This window comes from Rhamphochromis longiceps, linkage group LG15, assembly GCF_057381845.1.
Source record: "Rhamphochromis longiceps isolate RC_006_pf linkage group LG15, R_longiceps_female_GT1.1, whole genome shotgun sequence".
Lineage (NCBI taxonomy): Eukaryota > Metazoa > Chordata > Actinopteri > Cichliformes > Cichlidae > Rhamphochromis > Rhamphochromis longiceps.
The window spans coordinates 16,970,535-16,988,639 of record NC_140571.1 but is presented as its reverse complement, the minus strand read 5'-3'; the positions used below and the strand labels follow the sequence as shown (position 1 = coordinate 16,988,639).

The 18,105-nt window shown below is 42.4% G+C and overlaps 1 protein-coding gene across 1 annotated transcript in view; it reads left to right on the top strand.

Annotated features, from left to right (window-relative positions):
* Positions 1-17,854, top strand: part of sipa1l1 (signal-induced proliferation-associated 1 like 1) — a 96,822-nt gene extending 78,968 nt beyond the window's left edge. Inside the window, exons 12-25 of the mRNA XM_085381456.1 lie at positions 522-620; positions 1,520-1,695; positions 1,976-2,263; positions 2,690-2,839; positions 3,483-3,616; positions 5,633-5,730; positions 5,852-6,339; positions 9,604-9,795; positions 10,584-10,752; positions 11,195-11,429; positions 11,779-11,949; positions 12,028-12,139; positions 12,636-12,714; positions 15,143-17,854. Coding sequence (XP_085237582.1) covers positions 522-620; positions 1,520-1,695; positions 1,976-2,263; positions 2,690-2,839; positions 3,483-3,616; positions 5,633-5,730; positions 5,852-6,339; positions 9,604-9,795; positions 10,584-10,752; positions 11,195-11,429; positions 11,779-11,949; positions 12,028-12,139; positions 12,636-12,714; positions 15,143-15,286 — 2,535 coding nt within the window. The 3' untranslated portion in view covers positions 15,287-17,854. The remainder of the gene's footprint in view (positions 1-521; positions 621-1,519; positions 1,696-1,975; positions 2,264-2,689; positions 2,840-3,482; positions 3,617-5,632; positions 5,731-5,851; positions 6,340-9,603; positions 9,796-10,583; positions 10,753-11,194; positions 11,430-11,778; positions 11,950-12,027; positions 12,140-12,635; positions 12,715-15,142) is intronic.
* The last annotated feature ends 251 nt before the right edge of the window (positions 17,855-18,105 follow it).

Here is an 18,105-nt window from a genome sequence, read left to right as displayed (position 1 = left end):
ATCAACAGAAGGGCTGTGACTGACCACAACAGGATAAGTTTGTTGGGAATAAGGATTAGTATTACCACATATTTTATCAACTTATTAGTTGACCTTTAGAGTATTATGGGATCCAAACTCTTGTATTTTCACTTTTCCGTAACTGATTTTAGTTCTTCACCGCCAAATGAAAACAGTGACCCAGAAGTTTACCCAGTTGTTCTCATACAGCAGGAGACAAACCTGCTTTTATTCTTGTTGTTTAACAAGTTTGTATATATGAATGCTTGTTTTTATTCATGCAAATAAACATCCTAAGGATCACGCAGGTTGTTTAAAACTGCTTCTTAAGTGGAAGTCCATTATTCGAGTATTTCAAATATCCTGCAAAGCTTTTTCCAAATAATGACTTATTTATGTTGAACCAAAATACACCCCGGGGGATGTTTGGTTCTTTGCTTTAGCTTCTGTCCTCCAGTCGTCCCTGTCCTTTAATGGCTCACATCCACTTTGTGCACCTCTCTGCCCTTCTCTATATCCAGTTCCTGACTAAAGGCTGTGAGACATCAGAGATGACGCTTCGTCGAAATGGCCTGGGACAGCTCGGCTTCCACGTGAACTACGAAGGCATCGTAGCTGAGGTACTTGTCCATTCACAATGAAAATGTGTGTCTGAGAACTGTGAAGCGCATTCGGGGAGAACACTTGCTTATGCGCGGTTTGAGAAGCTCCTAATTTGTAGGCGTAAAATGTTTGCTGGTGATGAAGCAGCCCCAGGGAGATGATTTGCATCCCAACATAGCAACTTGTTGTTGTCATGCAACAGATGTTTGCACACATTTCCTTTCTCAGACAACTTGAGATTCAAATACACCTTTATTTTTAGTGACAATGAGTATTTTACCAAAGCGATGTTGTATAATTTAATAGTTTAATGCACACAGATGTGCTTGTCCAGCAGTATGAAACACCAAGTTGTTCAGTTTTTATGCTTTATTTAAAAAATAAATTCTTTAGCGTGATATATACGCTGTAATATACTGTGTAACCCGACGTGCACCTCCCCAAAAATCTAACTACACATGGAATTGATACAGCCCACAACTACTGTGACTGGCCTGTTCAGCATCATCGATTCCTCTTGTGCATTTCTGCTTACTTCTCCGATGCAGTTTTTGTTTTATGAGTGAAATAATAGCAATCATCACCTCATAATCATAGCATCAATATAATGATTCAGAAATAACAGCAATTTCCTGGAATGAGATTGCTGAAACTATTGGGATGGATATGAGGGAGTGTGCAAGAGAGAGAGAAAAAAAGTGGGTACCCACAAAAGGAAAAAAATCCCAGCATTCTATTTTTCTTTTCTGTCAGCTAAGGCTGCATATAAAACACTGAGACATGAGCACACAGGCATAAATGCGGGCAACAATATCAAAGGATCTGCAAAGATTCCCCTGCAGGAGGTCAAAATCAGGGATTACTGAAGATGAAGAAAATATTCTGGCATTTTTACTTTTTGTAACTTTATTTTTAGGTGGAGCCATACGGCTACGCTTGGCAGGCAGGACTGCGGCAGGGAAGTCGTTTGGTGGAAATCTGCAAGGTTGCTGTTGCAACTCTGACCCACGAGCAGATGATTGACCTCTTGCGGACTTCGGTGACAGTGCGCGTTGTTATCATCCCGCCACATGAGGACGCCACTCCACGCAGGTAAGTGGAAAAGAAAGAAAATTATGTGTGTGTCATAGACTTTTCATAGAAGTTGCATGTAGCCACTTTGATGTCACATGTTGGTTTGTGTCCAAACTTGAAACCTTGAGTTTGGTGTTTTGGCCCTCAAATTTTGTGTCTTTGGAGCCAGAGGTGACCAATATTGTTGTCCTAAGTCCTGAATGTTATGCCAACCCTTTTCAATATGGGTTATGCAATATGCAAGCCCTTCTTCCACACAGACACATGTGAACTAAACTTCTTTTCTTTCCCTCCACAGGGGCTGTTCAGAGCTCTATCGGGTGCCTGTGTCAGAGTACAAGGGCAGCAGCAGCGACAGCGGTTCCTTTGAGTACAAATTCCCCTTCCGCAGCAACAATAACAAGTGGCAGAGGACATCAAGCAGCCCTCAGCAATCTCTGACTGCCTCGCCACAGCCCCACACACCCAACCGAGCCATCAGCCTCGGTAGCTCAGTGGGAAAGACGCTGTCAGCCGAGAGGCTGGAGAGGGGTGGTGTCATCCCGCGGAGCGTTAGCAGCGATGGACGACCTCTAGACACCAAGAGGTTAGAGCTTGTTGGCTCTTTAAGTATGTATGATTGAAAAACCGTATTATGTTGAAGGAGACTGGGAAAGGTTTGCTAAAGAGAGAGCAAACTGGAAAATATGTGCTGCGAAAGCCAGAATCCTCCAGCTGTTTAACTGATCAGTTGTATTACAGTCCATATTTTCCTGGGTAATAGGTTTTATTTATTTATTTATTTTTTAACCTTTGCTGAAAATAAAATTTTTTTACGTATAATGAGCGCTTCTGCGCTTCAGAAGTAGACTTTTCCCCCCCCCATATTGATTGTTTGGGACAAAATAAAAATCCATCGAAATTTTCCTGAACTTTGAAAATTGAACTTTTATAGTCTTTTGGCTTAAAAAAACAAAAACCTTCATGTTTTCATGAGCGGATAAATTCTTACTGTTTCTCTGTCCTACACCAGGATGTCTCCAGGCAGTGAGAGCTATAGCCTGGCCTCATCTTTGGCGCTAGGCCGTTCCCCTCATAACCGCAGCTCTCCCAGCAACCTGTCCTGTTCCAGCGACGCCTCTGGGAGCTCTGCTCACTGGAGACAGAAGTCCATGCCTGAGCAGTAAGGAAGAATATGTGGTTATGGATGCGATTTATGGATAGTGACTGCATATTTTATGTACAAAAACCCCCAGTTTCTTCTCACTACAAAGTTTTATGCTGCCTTTAGGGATTTGTGATTTCATTCATCAATGATAGAAAGTCCACTGCGCTCTGTGTACTCTGACATATGGTCAGGTATTTATCGCTTCTCTTCTGTAGATGTCATAAAATATGTCTTAAACCAACAAAAAGCAACAGGTTGATATACCGTTTTAAACAGACGTTTAAGACGCATTTACATTTAAGAAGCTGATTTATGTATTTATGCATCGTTGTGACATAAATTATTTAAATTTTTTATATATGTGTGTATATATTTTTTGCTATATACAAAAAAGTTGGCTTGAAGTACAATCTTTTTACAACCGTAACAGCATATGGCATTACTGTAGGAGAGTGAGATGCTAGCATTTAGGTCTTTGTCTCTGTTAATGCTCTCGACAGCCCCCCCCCCCCCCCCCCCCCCAACCACTGCAGCCTGTAGGAAAATGTATTCTGTTTCAAACTCTGTTTTTCTATCATTCCTTTTTAATCAGTAAAAACACAGTTAAGTAACTTTAAAAAGGGGGGTTTAATTTGGTGCATGTGCACTCGTTTCCTAGATTTGCAAGCAATCGGCACTCTCCGATGTCTGGGGAGAGACGAGAGGTGGCTGGAGAGAGTGGGTCAGGTGGAAAGTCCTCTTCCAGTTGGTCCAGGATGGATGAAGGGGGAGGAGCCGAACGCGGGTCAACAGGTATGTTGGGATTAAGTGCGCTGTAAAGTCTTGGCAAATTGTGGCGTATTTTAATACTATCAGTAGTGTAAACATAAAACGCAGCATAAATGTGAGCCTGTGGACGTGTTTTTATAGACATCAGGGCAGTTGGCTTTTCAGTTTTGAGGGCGGAGGAGGAGACAGCACTGGAAAGAAATCATCCATATTTATCTGTGGTGGTAAATTTCTTTGAAATGACAGGTATCTTGAAGAGTGTGTGAGTGGTGTTTGTGTGTGTGCGCCTCCTCATCTACCTCGTCTGCCGGTGGCATTTTTTCTTCTTCTTTGCAGCAGCAGCTTTTTCATAGAGATAAAAACTCTGACAGCAGCCACAGCGCTTCCCTTCCACTCCCCCCACACTCCACTCCTCTTCCACCTCCTTCGCCTCTGCAAGCTGTGAATTATATTGCCTTCACTGAGAAGGTCTTAATGTCTCTGCAAACAAAATGGTGGAAACGTAATGAGACAAATGGCGAAGGAAGGGGAGAATTATTGAATAGGGATCAGAAAGGTGTTCAAACGGTGGCATTGGGTGCAATAAGTGGCTTTTTGTTTGTCATTTTCCTTTCTGTTCTATACGACTTAATAAGAAGAGAAAAGGGAGAAATTCCTTTCTTTCCTGTCAACACAGTTGGCCACCCTAGTCACTGTGCGCCTTTCCTTCCCTCCCTCCCTTCAGTCTGTTCCTCATTCTCCACTGCTGCTTGTTTTTGCCTCTCATTCAAACTTCTTTTTATTATGTTGTACATTCCCTCTCATTTAATTGAAAGTATTCTCCCATGCACTGTTTTTGGGACCTTTCTTTTATTAAAGTTCCGAATCCCACAAAGGCTTCCAACCCCCCCCCCCACCCCACCCCCGCTGCTCCTTTGATTCCCAGCAGGATGTTGCTTTCGTTGATTGTTGACCAGCCTAGTTTCAGTCATGTTCTCAACCTGTTCCTGACCGCCACAATCACAGTTAAAGGCTTTAGTCTTTCATTTTGTGGTTGTTCATAGCACTTATGTCGTTACTGGTCAGGGTGGAACAATGTAAACTGGTCCAGTGCAGCCAGAGTCAGCCAAGTGTCTGGCCCTGCACTGTACAGTCTGCTCTCTCTGTGGTTTAGAGATCTGTCCTTTTCCTCTTCCTTCCATTTTCACCCTTTGACCTGCCAGTCTTCAGCAACGATTATGTGGTCATGTTATGTCCAGAAATAACACGAGTCACGCAGTGGGCAAAATACATACTTTTTTTTGTTATGCACACACACAAACAGGACATTTGCTTACCCTTTAGCTTCAAAAGGGCTTTCCACCAGAGTAATTACATGGTTAATTCATGGAGAAATTGCCATTTCTCATGACTTTTCATTTAGCTTAAAAGGGCAACTCTTCAGAAAGTAAACAATACACAAATACCCACATATGCTTGTATATAAACACGTGCACTCCTGAAAAGCAGGCATGCTAATAAAGACATTCTTTATTAGTGGAGAGCCCCGTGGGCTGTGGTGCAACTTTGCAGATTTTTGTGCGACTGAATCTACATTTCTAGATTCATTCCAGCAGATGTTATGATATCTCTCTTTACTCCCTCTGTCATGATGCTGTGGTCATTAGCAGCCTTCTCTGTAGGTCTTGTTGCATAACATCCACAGGATTATACAATAGTCCCAATTATACCCCAAGTTTTGCTTCGGGACACATACACACGTTTTCTCACGCGGCACAGCTTGCCCAGAACAAACAAAGCCAGCAGGGACCATCTGGGGACAAATTTGTGTTTGATGTGCTTGGCTTTTGCTGACAAGTGATGTGGGTTTTTGTTCATGGACATGGCAAAAGCAAAATAAAATCCGTGTGAACCTCTCGGAAGCGCAACTGCTGTAGTAGTAAAATATATGCAAATGAACATAACTTCTGTGTGTATTCATCAACGATGTTTGTGCCACAGGGTGTGCTCTCATGTGTTTGTCACCAACCCCAGCTGTGTGTAATGGTCTATTTATTGCAGAGGCGCCAGTCTCGAAGTCTGGTCAAGGATACTCGGGAGCTCCTCGTATCCAGAGGCAAGAGCAAGTCATCCACCTGTCCCCGAAGAAGGGCAGCCAGGTCAGGCTTTACATGGTTTTTGACATGATGGTGATGTAACATGAACATTTAGGCTTTTTTGTATAACCAGAATATTTTATCGTTTTCCCTGTACTCATCCCTATTATCTGTCGTTATGCAGTCAGATGGCCCTTACTCTGGTCACTCCAGTAGTAACACACTCTCCAGCACTACTTCCAGTGGGGGCCACAGCGACAGCGACAAATGGTATGATATGGGGACTGGTGGGGGCTCCAGTGGTGACCAGGGTGACCCAGAACCCAATGGCCTGGGAGGAGGTGGTTACCTCCAGGGCGCCTCGGCCGACAGCGGCATCGACAGCGGCTCTTTTGGAGCCTCTCACCACGCCCACCCCCACACTCACCATGGCAGCACCACCTCGCTGCTGGCTCCCAGTGGAGGCAGAGACAGCAGGGAGAGGTCAGCGTCCCCATGGCACAGTCCAACCGAGGGAGGCCGCAGGATGCTCGAGAGGTCGCCTGCTGCTGCCGAGTCCCCTGGCCCTCCAGGAGAGAGAAGCATGGATGGAACAGGTCGAAGTCCACCTACTCACCTCCTTGTTAGAGACAGCAGCACCTACAGCCTGAGTGACACTGGATCTCACTCCAGGTGGGTGTGGGTGTAAAACCTAAAGCTTCACTATTAAACTTGTCCTCTAAGGCAGGGAGTGCAGGCTTAAGGGTGGAAGTTTCCAGAAAAATGTTGTGATATGATTAAGACTCCTGACAGAAGAAAAATGTTTTAGCTTCTTCTTAGAAAACGCTGGATGGTTAAAGCTTTTGTAAAACACTGAAGAAAAACAGATTTGAGAAGAGATCCCACTTTTGATTCAATTGCATACAGCTAATGACCACAAACACTGTAATCCATTTGTTGTTTCTCACCTTGAAGCCTAAGAATTGCACCTAGAACGTAACGTGATGACATGATCATACCTGAGGTTGAGGTAAACTGCTTCTAGAAGCAGATGGCGAATGCATCATCATACTGTTTTCAAATAAACACATTTCACTAAGAAGCAATTGTTTGAAAGACCTGAATTAAATCTATTAAAGTAGAGAGTTTGACAGCAAAGTCCAACAATGGTAGGAAGTAGACCCAAACCCTCCCCTGGAGTCAGATGCTGGTGGTGGTGGTGATGAAGCATTTGGAGATTTAGGTGATGATCTCTGATCTGAAATGTTTAGGAGGTGGGTTTGATGAATGAGAGCGTGAAATGATAATTCAGAAGAAAATGATTGGGTCAGAGTGACAACGACACAATTGAGTTTGACAGCCTGGGAAAGCAGAAGTGATGTAATGAATAGACTGAGTAAATATAAATCTACCTGATTAAACCTGCATTAACTGTATTTGTGCAGCTCACTCAGCTTTACCACTTTTGTCCTGTCACTCTTACCTTGATAGGATAAGCAACTGATCCCTTAGCCACAATACGCTAAAAAAAAACTCAAGTGGTTTAACATTGATTGACAATGAATAACATAAATTGGTTCATTCAAAATATGTTTCATCTCACAGCTATAACTAATCGAGCTTCAGTTATGCATTGAGATCTGGCCTCATCCATTTCATAATTTATTATCTCAGTATTTGCCTGATTGCTGCAGTCATTGTAGTGCATGAGATAACAGAAATAATATTTTAAATGTGATACAAGCACTGAAGTTTGTGTGTTAGTCCCTCTGTTTGCCAATTTCCATCTTAGGAATCAGCTGATTAACTACAGAATTTCAACCACCGGATCGTTTTTGGTGGTTTACCAGTTAACCTGATAAGCAACTTTAGACTGGTTCAAACCTAGAACCTTTTTTACCCTCAACTAACACTCTCAAGTAGAGCAGGGCGATATGGCCAAAAATATTTATCACGATATATATTTGAAAATTTGCGATAACGATATAACCGACGATATAATTGATGCGAGACAAAATACAACTCCACAACATTACTAGCGCAAAAAGACAACCTTCCATTTATTTTCACTTAAACAAGAAGCTGGTTTTTATGTACATTAAAGCTTTATAAAAATGTAACAGTGCAAATGCAAATTCCTTGCTGAAAGTTTAACCAAAAGGCATTTCCAGTAGAAATGGGCTGACATATCCTGAGCATAACCATGTATAATATCCACTGAAGTTAAAAAGAGGTGCTTTGCAACATTAAACTGCAGTGTGCAGTACGTATTTTTCGCACCATAAGGTGCACGGGATTATAAGGCACATTAAGCGAAACAAAGCAGTCAGATAAATCAAACTTTATTAAACTCATTCTTCTTGCTTCCTCCACTTCTGTACCATTGATTCATTAATGTTGAATTCTCTGGCAGCTGCTCTATTCCCATGTTGTTGCAGTATATTAATGACTAACCTCGTATTGTGGATGGATTATCTCAGTTGTTCTCCTGACTGAAGTTTGGTCCGTTTACAGTATCCTGCCATGCGATTGCATTTGTCTCTAACCATGAGGAACCTTCACGTTAACTTTTATAAGTGGAAAAGTGTTAGTGTTCTCCTCCAGCTTCACTGTTTATGTTATGCTAACATAGCTGTGTCGCTAGCGATCACGTAGCACATCATTATATACCAGCTAGCCCAACTTCAGTAACCCTACAAACGTCACTGCTGTTTAGTTTCCTGTCTTCATTTATGTTGGAAGTGATAGCAGAGCTGTACGTTTGATTTTTTTCAGAAATCTCTCCGTCAGAACATGCAATATCATGCTTAGGTAACTAGCGAGCTAACTTCCGCTAGCTTCCTGCTAACTTCTAACTCCGTTAAATGTAATAACTTTTGTTTTCATGGATGCCTGGAAGTTAAACTTTATAGTTACACCTGGTAAAGCAGCAATGCTGATCGTTTTATTAAAGATGAAAGAATTTAGACAGTTTTTAACTCTAAGTGATGCTGCAGTGTTGTTTGACCTGAAGCGTACGGAGTTTAGGACCCAGATTACTCCCAGATTTAAGAGCGTCTTAGTCCGACAAATATGACAATAACAACGGCCGCTTGCATGTTCTGCAAAAAAATGTGCTTTGTTGTGTATCTGACGGACAAACACCAAACCAGTTCCACATCACTGAAGTTGCACCATTTTTACAAACCAATTCTGGTTCATCTGTTTCACTCAACAATCGGCCATGTGCGTATGAAAACAAAGGCACTGCGCATGCGCGTTTTACTCCCATTCTATCGCGATATTTCATTTTCCTATCGTTGCCTAACATTATACCGGTATTACCGTGAACGGTATAATATGGCCCAGCCCTACTCTCAAGTACTTTTATACTGCAAACTGCATCCACAGACACGTTTTTAAACGTGAAGCCAACCTTAAAGAGTAATTTTAACTCCCTCTACACATGCCAAAGATCTGAAGGAACTCCAGTGACCTGCTCTTCTCATTTGAAGAGTCTTAAATCACCAGTAATGATAGTTACACCTCATGACCTCGGTGTCATGTGTCCAGCATTAAAACTACATTTGTATTCTGTCACAGTGATGGAGGGCAAAAGAAAAGGGGTGGCAGAATGAGCTTGCCAAGATTGGCTTGACAGCAGGTGATACTTTCATATAGTTTTCCATTTATAACTGAATAATATATGCCCTACCTCAAAATTCCTTGATAAAAGATGTCTCACTGCTGAATTTTGTATTACTGCTTGACCTAAGACCAAGCTTGACTTCTTAAAACGTAAAAACATTAAGATTCTTGCCTAAATAATGCACAGATCTGGGTTTAAAAGAAAAAGCCTGTCTTTGCTTTAAGATGTATTTTTGTTGTTGTTGTTTTTTTAGTGAGGATTATGATACAACTTGTGTACATATGTTTCATTACTATTTCCACATCCTGATTGTTTCCTCTGTCCATCAGTGCTCGCCACTCGGGCCACAGCTCTCCCAGAGAGGAGTCGTCCTCTTCGGCAACCTCCCCTTCATCTCAGTCCTCGGTGTCCCCTGGGCCCAAGAGCTTCTACCCGCGCCAAGGAGCTCAGTCCAAGTACCTGATTGGTTGGAGGAAGCCCGGCTCCACCATCAATTCTGTCGACTTTGGAGACACGCGCAAGTAAGGATGAAAGGACTATACAGAAAGTAGAAAACAAAAGTCTTGAATTGTTATTCAAACTGTGTATTTGAGGTGTGAAAAGTTACATAAATTATTAAAGTTATATGTTATCAATAATTCCTCTAGAGGTTTTTGAGCTTTAAATGCCTCTGTAAAAGAGAGTTGGATTTTTTTGTGCCAGCTCAGTGTTAACTTTCACAAGAAGTTATTGATCCTGGTGATTTTTTTTTTTCAGGCTGTTGGTTAATAATGAAGAAACAGAACAAATTAACAGGTGAAAGATGTTCCGGTCAGATTTTTCTAAATTTGGCAAATCCTTCAGATGGTTCATTGGGCATAGTACAGTGCATTAAAACTCACTTTATTCCCAACCACATTAGTGTCTAAAGAATGATGCCTAACGTTGCCACTGTGGCTGTCTTTTTTCCCCCTGCATTACTGCATTTATACTCATAGTTTCAAATTGAACTTTCCTCTGATTTATAGCAGTGCTTTCATTTGGCAGACTGCTTTTAATCCTACTACAACTAGTACTACAATTTTTACATTAATGGGTTTCATGTAATATCATGTGTGCTACTTGATTACCCCCTTGTGGCTCAAGAGAGTATTGCATTAAATGCTATAATGCAGACCCTGAATGTGATTTTTTTTTTTTTTTCCCATTGAAAGGCTACATATCTTTATTTTCTGTGTCATTATATAAAACATTATCAGTGCAACATAATTTTCTCACAACCGCCTTTTTACTGACTGTGTGTGTGTGCGCGTGTGTGTTTGTGTCTTAGGAAATCTCCAGGAGAAAGTGGAGTAGACGTGGTTCCAACCCCGGCAGCCAGGCCATCTCTGAGAGACATGCACTCGCCGCAGACTCATGCAAAGTCTACAATGGAGGAAGATGTGAAGAGGCACAGTGCTCCAGACAGTCCCCCGCCACCACGAAAACATAAAGAAAAGGTACGTCTGCCATTAAGACCAAAAGCAGCTACTATAAAAGTTTGCACAGCTTTCAGAGAATTTGTCAGGTGAGTGGAGTGAATTCACTTGGAAAGCTCAATTTGCAGTCTTTGCTTGTTCCGTCCACCTTCGCAGCTACTTCAGCTTTTCGCAGGCAGTGGTACAATTGTAAAAGCAAAGGTCAAATATCAAACATAAAAATCGGGTGTTAATGCTCGTCTGCTTGTAGCTAGAATAGGTCATTCACCTGCACATCGTTGGGGGAAAAAAATGTATTTGATGTGTGGCGAATGTTTTTTGGCAGCAGATCAAACAGGAGAGAGGCTGTAGCTGATGTAGAGCAGCACTGCAGCCCCTGGTCTCACACAGGTGTCAGAGCAGACTCTGTGCAGTAGTAAATGTGATCATTAAAGTAACACCTGCTCACTTTCACCCTGCGCAGCATAGCCAGAAGTCGCCGCCAGAGCAGCCTCTCAGCCGCCGTCGCTCGCTCCATCGCACTCTATCAGATGAGAGCATTTATCGTGGCCAGCGCCTTCCCTCCCTGAGCGACACCATTCCTGAACCGGCTCTCGCCGCTGACGTTCTCTTCAGCTGCTCCACCCTTCCACGTTCGCCCACCACTCGTGGCGTGCCCCTTAGACGGCCTTCCTATAAGCTGGGAGTCAAACTGCATGGTAAGCTTGAGTAGAAGGCTGGCAGCTCGCTTTATATACTGAAGACATAATTTGTTGCTGATAGTTGTTACTGTTATTCAATGGGAAATAACCAAATGCATTAGAAAATAATTAGCAGGTAAATAAGGGTGCTTTGAATAAATGCAACGCAGCTCATTATGTTTTCTGCAGAACTAAGAGGTGCTTATATTTGCCAAGGACATATTTGGTTACCATATCTCTTAATATTATGTGAAAATGACAGCAAAGGCTAAACCTAAATTATTTTATTTTTTTCCTGCTGTCCCCTCTTTTCAATAAAAATGCTCAAAAGTGTGGAAAAATCACTTTTCAAAACTTAATTTAACAGGTGACCTTTCGGCATCTGACACATCATTGGTGGATTTGGTGGAGCGTCATCGTGGACCTCTCCCTCAGGAGCTCATGCCCCTCCCCTCTTCAGACAGAGACAGTCCCCTCGAATGGACACACCTGGTGGACGTGGCCAATACCTTTGAGAATGAGCGAAACACACATTATGGTATAGTTCTCCTGCTTTTACTAGTAGTTAAAGCAAACGCTTGGTATTCTTTGCCCTCACGTTTCTGTCTTCTTTTAGTCCAGAGAAGTTTTGTTTTTGGTGACTCAAACCACCGGAGCAGCGGCACCTCCAGTCCACAGCAGTCTCACATAGAGCTGAAGCCTGTTCCACTGTCACGGCCCTCGTCTAGGTACACACAACACACACGCTGTAGTCTGTGTTAAATGTTCACATGGAAGATATGTGCAGCGAACACACATCACCTCAGGACTGCAGACAAAAGATAAAATTACTGTCCTATTTTCCTTCATGAAAAACAAGTTCACAAAGCAAATGAGCTAAAGCCATCCAGCTGCACAGAATGAGAAATTACAAGATCCAGAGGTGCTGAGCAGGTTAACGGAGTACTGCCTACCTGTAATGTTGCATATACTAAGTTGGTTTGGTTTGGGAATTAGACTTTTTAAAATGAAATTGATTAACTATCAGTGCAACAAAAAGAAGTTTCACGTCTAACCAGATAATTCAAGAAGCAGATGGTGTGTGTACATATAAAGATTATTAACTGAATTCAGTATCCAGTAGAACTGGAATATACAGGGTAAACAAGAGTTTGTTGCTAATAAAATTCCACTTCAAAGATGTATGCAGTGTTTACTCAGGTTGACTTTCTTTTCTTGCCGCAGTGAGGGACATATAGGGCTGGAGAGGAAAGTGACTAAGCTGGAGGCCATGGTGAAGATGCTTCAGGAGGACCTGAAGAAGGTGAGACGGAACCTAAAACATGACACACAGTTTGAATAAATATATACAGTCCTGCGAGAAGAGGAAAAAAAAAAAAAGAAAGAAAGAAGGCGGCCCAACATTAGGGCTGTGCGATATGACCAAAATCTCATATCCCGATATAAAAATTCTATCGTCCGATAACGATATAAATCACAAAAATGTAACATTTGGTGTTACCGTCATTGCTGCTAACGACAACGCATAAAAACAGGCGCTTGTCCGTCCGTAGTGTGGTTATATTAAATATAAGAGAAAGAGAGAACTTTAAGAAATAGCCACTACAGTGACCATCAAAACGGTGAAAAAATATTGCCGTAAACAGATTATTTTGCGACACCACGAAACAAACGATAGCGTAAAATGAAACGATAGACGTTTTTATATCGTCATCCGATATATATCGTTATAACAGCCCTACCCAACATGTCCCATTTTATTCTAATCTGTCTAAAGGACATTGTTCCAGGAGTGAAGGCTTTCATTTGGGAACCCTTCCAAACAGCCATAGATGTTGAGTCTTCTTCTAATTGTGCTGTCATGAACTTTATCATTTAACATGCTAATTGAGGCCTGTAGCTCCAGGGTTTTTCTCTGAGCGTTACTCGGTCTGACCTTGAGGTGAATTTGCTGGGACGTTCAGTTCTGGGAAGATTGGCAGCTGTTTTGAATGTTTGCATTTGTGCATAATCTTTCTCACTGTCGAGTGACGGTCTTCAAATTGTTTGCAAATGGCATTGATGGGCAGTAAGAAGTGCTTCTCTAAGATCATTGCTGATGTCTTATCAGTGAAATGTTTGAACGCTCCAACCCAGCAAACTGTCAAAAATCTGCTTTTCTAGAAGAATTTATAGAGATGCTCAAACTGATGATCAGCCAATCAGATTTAGCAGCACCTGGTGACACATTATCCTCTTACTGTAAGGATAAACTCGTTTTTTCACATGACTGCATTGAGTCCTGTGCAAACTTTTGCTCGGTGCTGCGCTAAAAGAATCATTTTTGGTTCCCCTCTTCTTTTGAAGTGTGAATGAAAGATACAGACTTCAGTTGCCTTTGTATACAGTGGAACGTGGAGCGGGTGGTGTAAATAAATATTTTGTTTTCAAAAGAATATACAAAGTCAGCAGTTGAGCGTTTCTATTGTTCTCTTGGGTCCACTCTGCTGCTTATTGTTGTTGCTAACTGCTGACTCAAGTTTCACTGCGGCCACTAAAATGATAACGTTTAAATCACCTGGAAAAAGTTTCCCATGTTTCCTGTTCACTCGTCCAGTGTTTCATAGTTCATGTCCATATTTCAGTTACTGCTGTTTTTGCACACCACACAGGTCAGAACTTTATTCACACCAAATACTAACCATAAAGTCATGATTTGTACTTTTAATGCTTCGTGTTTGGTAGTGAGGTTGAAGCGGCTGAGAGTTACGAGTATGGTGAAATACATCAAACGCCAGAGTGTAAGCAAATAGCAAAGAAGCAGCAGAATACAAGACACCTCTGCCCATAGGCTGAAAATATGGCTTTTCCCCTAAAATTAGCCGTAAGGTTATTGATGATATGAATAAATCATAGTCCTGTAACTTTCGACTTTATGGAATATAGTATATTAACTTAAACATCACAGCAAAAAGCGACAAACTCTGATAGTCCTGTTAGGATAGGTAGGATAAAAGGTAGGATACCTTTTGCCCTATGAGAGCTCGCTCCAGCCTCCCACCATGCTTAATTGGAAAAGCAGTGAAGAAAAAGGATGGACTATCACTAATCACCCCCTTCTCCAGTGGTACAGTCCACTCAGGCTTTAGAAACCACGAGTCAGGTGGTTGAATCACCTTATAGCTCCCTCACCATCCCCTCTTTGAGCCTGACCTTTTGTAACGGGGAAAAGTTTTCACTCAGAAAACTGCTGCGGTTTGAGATTCACATGTAATGCAATTCTTGGGAAACTTTCAGCTGTCTTGTGAAATGTTGCAAAGCTTTTCTACATTTCTTACTTTTAACATGACAGGAAATCAGTTTGACACCAAGAAAGCTAATACGTACCTCTCTCACCCCAGCAGCAATCGACTGCAGCTGACTGACAGCAGCTCGCTCCAGTTTTATTGTTTCCTTCAGTGTGTTCTTTACCTTCCTAGACTGAGACTCAATATTTATGTTCATGCACCCAACTCGGAGTTTATTTCGTTGTGCTGTCTTCGGGTTTAAAATGTCAGCTGATAATATCTGTTTACAAAATCACAAACTTCTATCTAGCTGCGACTCGCTGTCTGCAGGCCCGAGATTTAGTTTACATAAACACAGCAGAGATTGAATTGATTGCTTAAGAAAAACTTTCTCCACTGTTAATTGCTTAATAACGGGTTAATGAAAACGAGTAATTTAACCCCACCTTTCTCCACCTTCCGCAGGAGCGGGAAGAAAAGGTGAGGCTTCAGGCTCAGATCAAGAGACTCTGGGAGGACAACCAGAGACTGCAGGAGGAGTCCCAGACCTCTGCTGCCAAGCTCAAGAAGTTCACAGAGTGGGTCTTCAACACCATCGACATGAACTGACTCCCACCTCAACATTTTAACCTACACACATGCACACAAATGCAAACATGAGCGCACACACACGCACACACACTCTGGATAAAGAGGCAGAGGAGGATCGACACTCACGAGGAAACAGGAGATTGTTGTTGTTGGACTTGAATTATCCTGATGCTGAATACGTCAACCATCTTCCATTGGCTTCAGCCATCAGTGGGTAATGCCGTCGACCAGTCTCGGTCTCTCCTCGCAGACCCTCTGTTAAACTTAGGAAGATGACACTCAAGAAAATGGGTGTCATTCTCACCTATGAGAGCTGTTGAATTTGTCTTTCTCTCGTGTGACAAAATCTCTTTTCTTAAATTGCCGACAAGGAGAAAGCACTTCACACCCTCCACCTTCTAAAGAAGTCGACTTTGCCTCTTGCGGTTGTTCCAGCGGTGCACGCAGAGAAGCTCCGCCTCCTATCTGTAGATTTTGTTCCACGTGGATGTGCTTCTCTTTTTAGGACATTTATTCTTGTTTTTTTTTTTTTTTTAATATTTTTTCCCAGCAAGTCTTTTTAAATGATGCCCAGCTGCTCTAAAAGGGGACTTGAGTCCTTTATGCCAAATCTCAGCTGCCACAGGATGGGTGGGGTGGCGTTACAGAGACACCAAGGTGATCTGAATGAAAGTCTCTTAAAAATGGTCCCGCAAAGTCAAGACGGGTACGCCATCAATCTGCCGGTCCAGCTACTGGAACACAAACGACCGCATGCAAACACACATACAGAAACGATCATCTGAAACCACAAGAGCAGAGGACACGTGAGAGGTTTTCACTTCGTTCACACCTGCGTGCCCTCCCCTCGAAGGCTCAAACCACCGGACGGTCGCTCTGGCTGTTCGACCGCAGCCACCCACACGGAAACAGGTCGCTCTGCTTCAGCACAGGAGGGATTTGTACAGTTTCTCTTTTTCTTTCTCTCTCTCGATCTCACTTTCTCTCTTTCGTGTCAGTCAAATCTGGATTACAACATCCTGACAGAGGGGGATATTTAAAAGCCATCGGCAAGCGATGCCACTTAAAAAAAAAAAACAACAAAAAACCAAAAAAATACAAAAAAACCCAGGACTGATCCGTAGTGCTTTGGTCCCTCCTAATTATATGTGTCTTAAAAGCAATAGGAAGAAGTCAGGACTCTCTTAAGAGACGCTTAAAGTGGGAAAAGATTATTTGGAGCTTACAAGGCTGCCGATTTGTGCTGCACAAGAGCCTTTATCCTTTCCCACTGAACTGTGAGGGGGGAAAAGGAAAGTGAGAACTCTAAACATCATCCCACTGTCTGCAGAGACAGCTGCTGATTAAAAGTGACAGAGACATTAATGAGATGGAAAAGTGTTGTTTTTTCCTCCCCAAGGTTTATTTATTTCCTTGTATTATAATCCAATAAATACGTTGTTCTATTCGTATAGTACAACTGACATCAGTGTTTAGTTCCTCAAGACAAACGGTCACTAGCTATATTATTTAAATGGCTTTCTTTCTTAATTCTGGCTAAAGCCTGACTTGTATGGTTTTTATTCTGTATTCTGTTGTATTTTGTGGTGCCCAAGCCTGCTGTCGTGTTGCTTACAGTGCCCTCTAGTGGTGACCAGTGGAAATGTCATGATTTGTAAATGTGCTGCCAGTCACTCTGTATTTTTCTAACGCCTCTTCCGCAATCAGTCAGACATCAAACCGTGGAGGCCACACAAACAGGACAGGAGGAATAATCAGAAGCCAGCCTTGAGAGACAATCACAGGTGTATTTTTGATAAAAAAAAGGAGCAGACCTAAGGTGTGTGTGTCTGTGTGTGAGTGTGTGTGGATGTTGTGTCTGCAGAGCATTTATAGTTTTCCTCAGGTTCAGTTTATGTCAGGAATGTGAGGAATCAACAGAAATTGCATATGTGGCTTTCTGTTAGGAGGGGGCTACAGTATCAGCTGTACCCGTGTGTGTGTGTGTGTGTGTGTGTGTGTGTGTGTGTGTGTGTGTTGTTGTCGTGTGAATGTACATCAGTCAATCCAGCCGTGCCTACAGTCACTTATCTTGGTCATTTACTCCGAGGCAGAGCAGGGACATGCCTTTGAAACAGCACCTGGGGAACAGATTAAAAGGGAAAGGCTCTTCTCCTTCATCCTGAAAGATAAGCACACCTGGTACAGTAACACGCACGCACTCACCAGATACGATTTTAATTTGAGTTCACACTCACAGTCGTCGACTCGGCTGAGAGGCTTCATCCTTTCATTTGCTCAAATGCTTATTTCTCCTCTTCAGTCAGTCAGGCCAGCCTCCCGACACAGTGATGAGTATTTGTGGAAGTCTGTCTGCGTGTGTGCCTTTGCATTCAATTACTTGAGCCACTGGCCCCTGTAATACAAGTGTGCCGGAAGACAGGTTTTTTTTTTTCTTCCCCCACATCACAAAGCTGCTTACAACACAAGCAAGAGTCACAGCTGGGTGTTTGACACGACAACAGGGGCGTTTAGGTCGAAGCCTAAGCGTGTCCATTTAAACTTGGCGAAAGCCTTAATTCCCCCCGCGCTAAAGTTTTTGACTCGCCCCAAGTAAATTTGCATCTCACATTGATGCAATTAGAAGCCCTGCAGCGCACAGCACAAATGATTTCCCAGTCTGAATGTAAAGAGAATATAAACGAGCCTAAAGAAATATGTTGTTTACTATAACCGACATGCTTATTAAGCTCTGCAGTTTCGCAGAGACACGAGTGGACTGTTAGCAAAAGTTTTGGTTCTGTTTTAGGAATCTCCCGTCAGTCTGCGTGGACGACAGTTACACCAGTAGATGGTCA